At 31.1% G+C, this 10,720-nt stretch overlaps 1 protein-coding gene across 1 annotated transcript; it reads left to right on the top strand.

Moving 5' to 3' along the window:
* The first annotated feature begins 3,574 nt into the window (after positions 1-3,574).
* On the top strand, positions 3,575-5,157 carry LOC120080086 (RING-H2 finger protein ATL13-like). Its single transcript, XM_039034642.1, has one exon. It carries the CDS (start codon positions 3,660-3,662, stop codon positions 4,950-4,952), a length of 1,293 nt encoding a protein of 430 aa, XP_038890570.1. The 5' UTR covers positions 3,575-3,659; the 3' UTR covers positions 4,953-5,157.
* The last annotated feature ends 5,563 nt before the right edge of the window (positions 5,158-10,720 follow it).

Genomic DNA, 10,720 nt, shown 5'->3' with positions numbered 1-10,720 from the left:
TCCAATAACCACCTCCGACTACAAACTCCAATAAAAATCATCTTTGATTATCGACTTTGATGACTACCTTCATGCTACCAACTTCGAACTCCAAAAATTGCCTCTAACAACAAACTTCAGTGACCAATCCAATACCACCTTCATCGACCAACTACAGGCTCCGACAACCACCTCCAACTGCAAACTTCAACAAAAATCATCTTAGACAATCAATTTCGACAAATACTTTGACTATTATAAGACTGATGACTATTAAATTAAAGTATGTTGTAGAGTTGTTGATTATATAAATTATATTATTTTGTCTAGAAATTTGTAAAATATATTTTTATTTAGTTGAATTCACATACCAAATAGTATTAATAATATTTTGAAAAGTATGTAACACATAACGAAAAAAAAAATCATAAAATGGAGATTTTTTTTCCACAACTTTTTCTGGCACGAAATAGTGAAAATGGAGATTTGTTCTCTGACGATCCTCCAAATTTGGAGAAAAAAGTGAAATTGTTGAAGAAATATGGTGACATTTCGTTGACTGTTAAGATGATAGCTGGGAAGATTCAATTAAAAAAAAAATCAAGACGGAATAAAAATAATAACAGGAAGAAGAAGAAAAAGATAAAGATGTGAAATTCATGGAGATGAAAATTAGGAATCAAATGCAATGTGTATTTTATTCAACATAAAGATGGGTAGAATTATTGAATAAATAAGTTTCAAAACAAAAATAGTTATCATAAAAGTAGATTATTTAAGATTCAAAACATTGTACCGGATACTTCTGGTAGATAAACTCAACTTTATACTCTAAACATAGACATATGAACTCAAACCAAATAACTTTATATCTTAAACACAGATATAGAAACTCCATAGATATATCAACTCCACAAACATATAAACTCTAGACATCATATCTTAACTTAGTATCCCAAATAGTGCCTTAGAATTTAAAAAGTTTTTTTTATAGATTCCTAAGCTTTGGGAATTGCATCCATCTAGCCTTTGCACAATAATAATATGAAAAATACAATAAGCTTCTGTTTTAGCCATTTAATTTTTTGTCTAATAGATCAATGTAGTATACTCTACTCTTAACTCCATCAGTTTAGTGTTTATGTTGCCAAATATCATTAAATTGATAGAATTAATAGATAATATCGATCTATTAGCCATATAATTGCAACTTCAAGATTATATTAGGAATTTTTGAAGGTACATAGACCCGATAGATATAACATAGCCTTAATACTTCATAGCTCTATATTAGAACATTTTAAACTATCAAAATTTTGGGAAACAAACATATAATTTCACCAATTAATTTTAATGCAAGGTTTAAGAAACTAAAACCTAACAAAGGAAAGTTAATGAGCCGATATAGTGTACTTGGAAGTTCATAGCCAAAAATGAATTAAGTAAGCAAATTTTGAGACCAAAATAAGTATTTAAACATTTTTTTTTGTTGGTTGAGTTGACATATTGAGTAGCATACAAACCACCAATGAATATATATGGATAATATCATATGAACGTTTAATTAATGATTTTTTCTTTTTTTTTTTTCAATATAATAGTATATAGAATCATTGAATTTGAATATCTAACCTCTGAAAGTATATATCTTAACCATTTAAGTTATGGATAAGCTCACTTCATTAACGAAGTTAATGAAACTAAAAGGAGTACAATATATAAGATTAACTAAAACAATTTAAGAATTCCTAATTTAAAATAATTCTGTTAAACTAAATCTGTAATATTTTTTTTTAAAAAAAGAAAAATAATTAATTTTTATCTAAGAAAATTGACCACAGATTACATCAATGTATCATGTCGCATTAGCAATTACATCACGTTTTTGTAATATTTAAAATCATTTATTAGCAATCAAAACTGTCATAACTATTTGAAAAACGACTAAATTGAAGTATAAAGACAAAAAAAAAAAAAAAAAAAAAGGATAGCTCTAAAAATACAAAACCAAAATGGGTAAAGGCACACAAGCATTGAAAGATTAATGTTTTATAATATGACCAAAATTTTGCTATAAGAGTTGGTGTTTTATTTCTTTCAACACATACACATACCTAAAAGCCATTATCAAACTCCATTGAACATGTAGAACAAGGAACGGCTTTCTCAAGCAAAATTTGACCAACCCACTTTTGGCCCTAAAACATATTTTATCCCAAATTTGGGCTGTCATGGAAGATGGTGACAGTGGAGGGGAGGTTAAAATATAGGAAAAGGACATGGTTTCACACTTCCCCAAATTAAATTGAAGGATTTGTTTGTCTCTAGACTGATTGGTTATATGTTTGGAAGGTAAGTAAGTAGTTTCATTGGTATTGATGCACACATTTCTTTGTTGTATTTTAGTCCCTCAAAAGTCAAACAAACTTCCTTATTCTCATGTTCAAGCCATTCTACAAATTATAATTTGTTTTTATATCTCAATTATGGTTCGTGACAGAAGGTTGCCATTTTAAGTTTAAATTATCCTATCATTAAGTAGAAAAAAAAAGATATATTATAGGACAAATATGAGCACATATCAATTATGTTCTTCCATTTGAAGTCAAAAGTTCAAATCTTCATACTTCACATTTGTTTTACTAAAAACGTTGTATAGTATATTTAAAGGACAGTTGCAAATATAACAATCAGACTTCAAGTATTATAGATATAATACAATGTAAAAGAATGTGTAGAGACAGTAAAATTTAAATCTAGCTATCGATATACTCCTATTAGCTATAAAGTCTGTCCTTAATAGGAGTTTATCTACTATAAAGTCTATCACCGAAAGTTTTTGTTATATTTATAATTTTTTTTAAAATGTTGCTATATATTTAATTATTAGTTCTAAAAGTGTTACCAACTACAATGACCATATATTTAACTCAATCAAGATTTTCCAATTCCACTATAGATTTTGTGGGAAAAAAGAAATCGGAGGTCAAATTACCGTTTTGGTAGCTTTTCATTCATTATTATATTTTACGTTTTGGTCTTTGTCGTCATGAAAGTTAATGAAAATCTAACAGGGGAACTAATTTATACACGTGACAATAAAATTTATGATATGGTAATGTAGAAATGCACTTTTCTTTCTTGAAATAAAAACGCTTGATCCAATAAAACAGCTGGCACAACTCGAGTTACACAAAGAGAGATTCTAAAGCTAGACTCACAGCTGAGTTGAGTTTTTGCTAGCATGACAAACAAGATTGGCTTCAAAATAACCAATACCAAATTCATCAAAATCTCTAGATATCCATTAATGATTCCACCATCATCTTGTCAATCTCCATTGATGAGGAAAAAAAAAACTTTGTTATGTCATTTAAATTTCAATAACTTTTTATTCAAGAGGAAAGAGATAGAAAACCCAACTTTAAAAAATACATAACCTCAATTAAAATGAAGATTCAAGTAAATATTTTCAAATCAAAATGTCTAATTAAGCAAGATTTTTTGCTTATGTGTGTGATATTCTTTGATTTTCTTTTAATGTTATTTCCATGATTGATCTATTTGTTGTTATCTGTCATTCTGTCTCCATTTATTTCCCCTCTTCTTCTTCTTCAACCTAATATTTTAATTCCATTTTCTTTCTCCAAATGGGACTTTCAATCTTCTAATATTCATCCATGGCTACTCTCTCTCAACCCATTTCTAAGCTTCCTCTTCCGCCGCCACCGCTGCCGGAGACCCAAGCGGACGGCGGTTTGAGTTTAGACAACGAAGTAAGTCCCACAATTCTCTTAGCCATAATCATCCTCGCCATAATCTTCTTCTTCTCCGGCCTCCTCCACCTCCTTCTCCGATTCCTCCACAAGCCCCAAATCAGAACTGACCCAGAAGATTCCGCCGTCGACGGCGGCGCCTCTGCCTTCCAGGGTCAACTTCGGCAGCTCTTCCACCTCCATGACGCCGGCGTTGACCAATCTTTCATCGATACTCTCCCTGTTTTTCTCTATAAAGCCATAATCGGCTTGAAATTAGACCCATTTGATTGTTCTGTTTGTCTCTGTGAATTTCAGCCTAACGATAAGCTCCGATTGTTGACGAAATGCAGCCATGCTTTTCATATGGATTGCATCGACACTTGGCTTTTGACACATTCAACTTGCCCTCTCTGCCGTGCGAGCTTAGTTTCTGATTTCGCCGCCATTAATGGCGGATTTTCGTCTCCAATTGTTGGGGTTCTTGAATCTGCAAGTAACAGTTCGAGAGAAATTGGGGAAATTCACACCGGTTCCTTTCTGGGTTTTCTTGGGGATACATCTAATTTTACTGAATTGAAAACAGAGGAACGTCCGGCTACGGCGGCAGAGACGGTGGTTCCGATTAAATTGGGGAAGTTTAGGAACTTGGAGAGTAATGGAGAAGGGAGTAGTAATAATGGCAATGTGGGTTCCAGGAGGTGTTTTTCAATGGGGTCATTTGGGTATGTAATGGATGAGAATTCGTCTCTGCAAGTTCCGATCAGGACGCCGGCGGTAAGGAAACCGGCGAGGAAGAAGAAGGATCTGCCATTGACGCTGGGGAACAGAGCGGCAATATCGGAATGCGATTGCGAATCGAGACGAGAGTTTAATTTCAATGAATTGGATCAGAGAGTTGAGAGTTTTGGCCATGGGAAGTCGAAGGAGAGCTGTGAAGAGAAAGCTGCCAGCGGCGGCGGTGACAGCGATGGAGTGGCGGTGACGGATTTGGCCAGAAGGGCGTTTTCGTTTCATTTTCCGGCGAATTGGAACCGACCCAGATCGGAAAATGGGATGGGAATGATGGATGAAGAGAATCAGAGAAGAAACAGTTTGGAATTTTTTGAGAATCGGCCGTCGTTTGTGAGAAGAACGTTACAATGGCTGATGGGGAAGAACAGCAATAGGATTGTTCATTCATCTTTTACACCTAATGACGATGATGATCATTCTTGATTTCTTTTTTTTTCTTTTTTTCTTTTTTTTTTTTTTTTTGAGGTTTTTAGCCAATTTCAATGAGGACTTTAAATTTGATTGGTGAAATCACGAGTCAAAGTTTTTTTTAAGTACAATCAATGAAATAGTAAATTTAAAATTGAAACAAAGTAGTGTATGTTAATTATGGTTTGATAAATTGAAGGATTTTATCTATGAATGATGATGAATTTTTCTTTTTGAATCAAAAGAAATAAAAACTAACACTTTTGTTGGAGGCAATTTAGATGCAAAATTCCATTTGTGTTGGGATAGGGAGAAGATTTGGGGATATTTTAGTTAATTCTATATTAGTAGTTGTGTGGTCTTTCTATTCTTCATGAATCAAATTTGAATTCTAAGTTATTTTTTGTGGGTTTTTTAATCCATTTTAAATTGAAAGTGGTAATTATGATAATCTAAATCAACTATCATAATTTTACCATAAAATAATTATCTTTTTAGTAATTAGTTTATATTATATTAAAGGTTAAAATACCATCTTAATTTTTATACATTGAAGTTTGTTACATTTTAGTTATTATCCTCTCAATAGTTTGATTTTAATCTAAATAAATCTTAAATTTAATTCACAATAGTAGTTTATTGTTTGTTTTCTATAAACTTTTTGTAATCTAACATTTTTATTATAGATTTTAAAAATATATTAAAATAATACTTTTTATTTAACCTATTTCGAAAGAAATTAGTTCTAAGGGATTAAATTTAAAATTTATTGAGAGTATACGGACTAAATTTGAATAATTAAAGGTGTAGAGATTAAAATGAAATAATTTTCAAATTATAGGGACTAAAAATGTGGTTAACTCTATTCAATAAATGAGTTTTTTTTAAAGATTTATTCATTGAAATCATTATTTTGAATAAATTTCCATATATATATTTTAAGATTTGGATTGTGCTATGAGTAGTTTTTGTGGACATTTTTTTTGAAGTGTCTATCATTTGGTTTTGTAATTAACTTTGTTTCTTTTTTTTTTATTGGATTTAGGCATTTTATGACTTGTTTTATTTGTTGGTTCACTATGAAATTTTTTATTTGATTTTTAAAAGTTATTAATTTTTCCATTTATTTAATATTAGAGTTTATTATGATTAAATTGACTAGTCAAGAGAGCTAATTATTGGAGTAATTTTCTAAACGTAACTTTAAGCGATAATCTTATTATTCTTTTAAATTCAATAAAAAAAAACAACTTTTTTAATGCAGAGGTAGGTGAAGAATCACAAAAAAAAATTGAATTGCATATATTTTCTTCTTTCGAAAAAGAATAAGATACCCAAATTGTTTGGAATATTTTAGACCACGTTTATCCTACTAAAAATATGATAGATCAATGGAAATAAAAAAAAAAAAAATGAGCCCCATTTGATTATTTTATTGTTGTTTACTTTTGTTCTACATTTATACTGGCACAAAGCCCTACATCCAAATTTGTAATGAAATAACGCAATTTGATTGATGAATAAAGAGTACTCAATCCGATCGCACTTAAGAATTACGTCCTATCGTTACTGTTACCATTACGACTATCATTGTTGTTATTGTTACAATTGAAAAATTATCAATTTTGACATATTTACTGTTACTGTTACTGTTACCGCTTGACCTTCAGAGGTAGAGGTAACAGTAACAGTAAATTTGACAAAATTCCTAATTTTAAGTAAATACAATTAAAACCAATCTAGTTATGTTTGCAATTCATGCTCATTACAATTGTTTCATCAATAAAATTTCATTATGATTACAACCATTTTTATTACGGTTTAGTAAATATGATCTTGGTTCAATAATAGTTTTTCATTTAAAAAATTATTATTTCAATAATACTTTGTTGTTATAAGTTAAAATTTTGAATGAGAATTTTGAATTGAGAATAATAAAGATGGTCCTTTGGCAAAAAAAAAAAGAAAAAAAAAAAAGCAATAATATAAGAGAGGGAAAGGTAGCTGTTGCATTCAATTTTTTTCTCAGGCATTTATGCAGTGATGTTTTAAAGTGGCCATTGGATAACAGTTGGAATGGCCAATTTCAGTTTTTATTAATCCCACCAAACTTTTCTATAACACAATAAATAAACAAAAACTCACTTTTTCAAATTTATATCACAATTGGGTAATAAGGATATTAAAATGTTGATATCTCAATTTTACAAAAATGTCAATATGAATATTGAAAAATATGAAGATTTCTAGAAAATTATAAAAAAAAGTTCAAAAGAGAATTTATATTAGTAAATAAGCATTCAACACTTCCCAAACAAGTTAATATATTTAATAATATTCTATTAATATTAGTTATATTTTGTTACTTTTTTTTCATGTCGTTGTTAAATCCATGTAAATGTGAAAATGTCGATTAAAACAACATACCGATAGAAAATTTATATCATGTGTGTAACTTATTTCAAATCTAAGCTCGGAATTAAACATTACTTTATATGTTTCTTTTTATTGGAGTTTGATTTGGCTCGTTTTAAATCTGAACATAACTTACCTATTAAAACAACAATTCATGTTTCTTCTTAAATTAAATTAGATATTTGAATTTTCTCACTTATTGGTTATGGAATATTTTAAAAGGATTATCAAGTAATTAGTTTAAAGAAGAAAATTGTAATCTCGTTTGGTAATCATTTTATTTTTTAAAAATGGATAAGTACAAGAAATATACATTTTACTATAGTCTTAATAAATTAAATTAATGTAAATGATATTCTTGCTCATGCATATGCAACATTTCTGAAAAGACAAAAAATCTATATACGAAGTTTTTAATACAATATATTATTTTACCGAATACTATATATCACAAAGTAGATAACTTGATCATATCGTGGTGAAAAGCATAGTTAAAAGACCTTTTTAAAAAAAATTATTTGTTCTTAACCAAACATATTAATGCATTCAATTGATCATGATGACCCTTATGTTTTTATTAATTAAGTGGTAGGATGTCTTTGACAAAAGGAGAACAATAACGATTTATGGGTATAAAATTCAAGACTCTATAAAGAGGCTAATAATTGTCAATTTTATTGTTACAAAAGACTATGGTGCGCAAAATCAAGTTTGAATTGTTGTAGGAAAAAGTTAAAAAGGAGATGAAATATTATTACAAAAGTTATTAGGGAGAATCATATCATAACCATATAGTGAGACTTAAAATGCATGAAATAAAATGTTATGGTGATTCACATATGATGCAAAAGGGAAAGAGAATTAAGAGTTAATGAAATCAAACTTCATCAAATGAAAAATGATACCATATATCATTCAAATTTGTAATTATAAGATAATTTGTAATTTTAACATTCAACTTTGCCTAAAATAGAATACAAATACTTGGTATTTATTTAGAAAATACGATCATTTTATTAGGAGTTTGTTAATCATCAAGATTTTTTTTTCTTTCTTTGAGCACAACATAATTTAAAGAGAGTCAAGAGAAGAAGTCTATTATTGAGAAGCCTAATGAAAATTTCAAAGATCTCAACAAGTTCTTTCGATTTAAGGGAGTGGACTTAGAGATGAAAGGGAAAAGTGTTGTATTTGAAGGATCTCATATCTAAAAGTTCCATGAGCGCGTTCGGATCGTTCCGATCTCACCGTGATCGAAATACACATTATACATTCAATACATATAGTTATGCAAACAAACACTAATTATCAGCATGTTAAGAATAAGATAAATAATAAGGGAGAGAGTTCCATACCAGTTGAAGACAGTCTTCGACCCTTTGGAACTCACAGCAGCAGAAAATCTCCACGCGATCTACCAACACCCAGCAACAGTGTCAACAACACCACCATTAAAGAGTCTTGGGTATTCTCGGAGTGAAAACCCAAAGGGTGGTATTTGGTGAATTTGGTAGAGGAAGGAGGAAACACAAATCGTGTAGGCGATAAGCAAGTGGGAGGGAAAAAGACGCTATCGCATAGCAGACTGCTTATCGTTTAGGAGAAACTACACGATCGTGTAGGATTTATTGAACAATCATTTAGGAAAAGGTATACGATCGTTTAGCTAAATCGGCACACTATATGATCGTTTAGAGAAGCTATGCGATAGTGTAGGTGACAGTGTGCGATTTTTAGGCGCGAGGAAGACGATTATTTAGGCGGAGAGTGCTGTCGCATAGTCTTTCGATTTTCTTAAGCGATCGCTTAGAATGTTCACCAACGCGCGCTCTCGAAATCTTTTTGGGCGATCAACCAAAATAAAAACAATTTTCATTTTAACTCATCAGTTACAATAACCGACGTTGCCCCACTAATCTATGTCCGATGTGAATTTGGATTAATTATCATATAATTAACTGACTAATTACTTAATAAATATAATCATATTATATTTTTATCCTATAGTTTGATATCACATATCTACTATAGTATTTTCTCCTCTACTTGATATAAATCAAATTTATATATGATTTCCTCCATAATAATGTATCTCATACATTTAGCCAATTATATCAAATATAATTAACTAGTCCAATTATATCATATATAATCGAACTTCCTCTTGTCAATTTGAACATTTCAAATTAACCCAAACACTGGTTCTTGACTTTATCCAAGCTACTCAGGGGACCTAATGAACCTGTGGCTCGAAGCTCCAATGGTCTGTGAATAGCTGACTAAACTCTTTAGCCACGAGATCCACCATCCGTTAACTATCAGGCATTCCACTAAAGACCAACAACTGAACTCTTCTTACCCCAGATATATTTCTGTGTCCATCGGATATAACCAATCATGAGTACGATGACTCTTCACAGATGTCGTAAATACAGTTGGGCCATATTACGGTTTTGCCCCTGTAGTTACATCTCACTTCTTAAGTACCACTGATTCCTCTAATGAATAATACAACATAGTCCAACTATGTGTGGACACCTCTCGGGCCAAAAGAAGGTGTTGGCGCCACATCGTTCAAGCCCCAGAATCAACCCTTAAAGGAACTATCTATCTACTTATCCCTACCTCAGAGAAGGAGTGAATTCCATATTGTGTAGCTGAGTTCCCAGATCCCAAATCAGACGAATCCCCAAAATGGTAGGTTTGAATCGACGATCTAGCCACTCGAACCCATACAAATCAAAGGACCGCCCTCAATGGCAGGAGTTCCCAACTCACTCAGGATTGAGGTCATGTTACCTATGGTCATCCTAGTGAAGTGAAGTCTCTATCATGAACGGTGTTATATAACGAGATGTTAACACTTCGTGGTCAGGTCTTATACAAACTCTTTGTATAGGACGTCCCCACTCGCATGTCCCCAACACGAATGATCAGGATCAAACCATCTGTGACAAGTCACAACACACTAGAAGAAATTCGGTCTTTAATGTCGATTTTAAACCGACATTAAAGACCTTCAGTAACACCAATATTGCAGCCTTCAATGTCGGTTGCAACCGACATTGAAAGTCTCAATATTGAAAGTCTTGCAACCGACATTAAAGGTCTTTAGTGATTAAAGATCTTTAATGTCGGTTGCAACCGACATTAAAGCCTATTTTTTTTTTAAATTCTTAATCGACATTGAAGCCCAAATCTATCCGCTTTTTTTAAATTCCATTGCCGAATCAATTTTTTTGGTCAAATAAGTTAAAAAGGACATTATATGTCTCGTGTTGGGTCAGGAAATGTCCGTCATTGTTTTATATTAAATAGTATAAAAAAAAATTGCATGGCGAGCCCATCAATATTTGTCTTCCACCTAT

The sequence above is a fragment of the Benincasa hispida genome, chromosome 6 (genome assembly GCF_009727055.1).
Source record: "Benincasa hispida cultivar B227 chromosome 6, ASM972705v1, whole genome shotgun sequence".
Lineage (NCBI taxonomy): Eukaryota > Viridiplantae > Streptophyta > Magnoliopsida > Cucurbitales > Cucurbitaceae > Benincasa > Benincasa hispida.
Note: the sequence above shows the minus strand (reverse complement) of the source record. Positions and strands in the feature narration are given on the sequence as shown.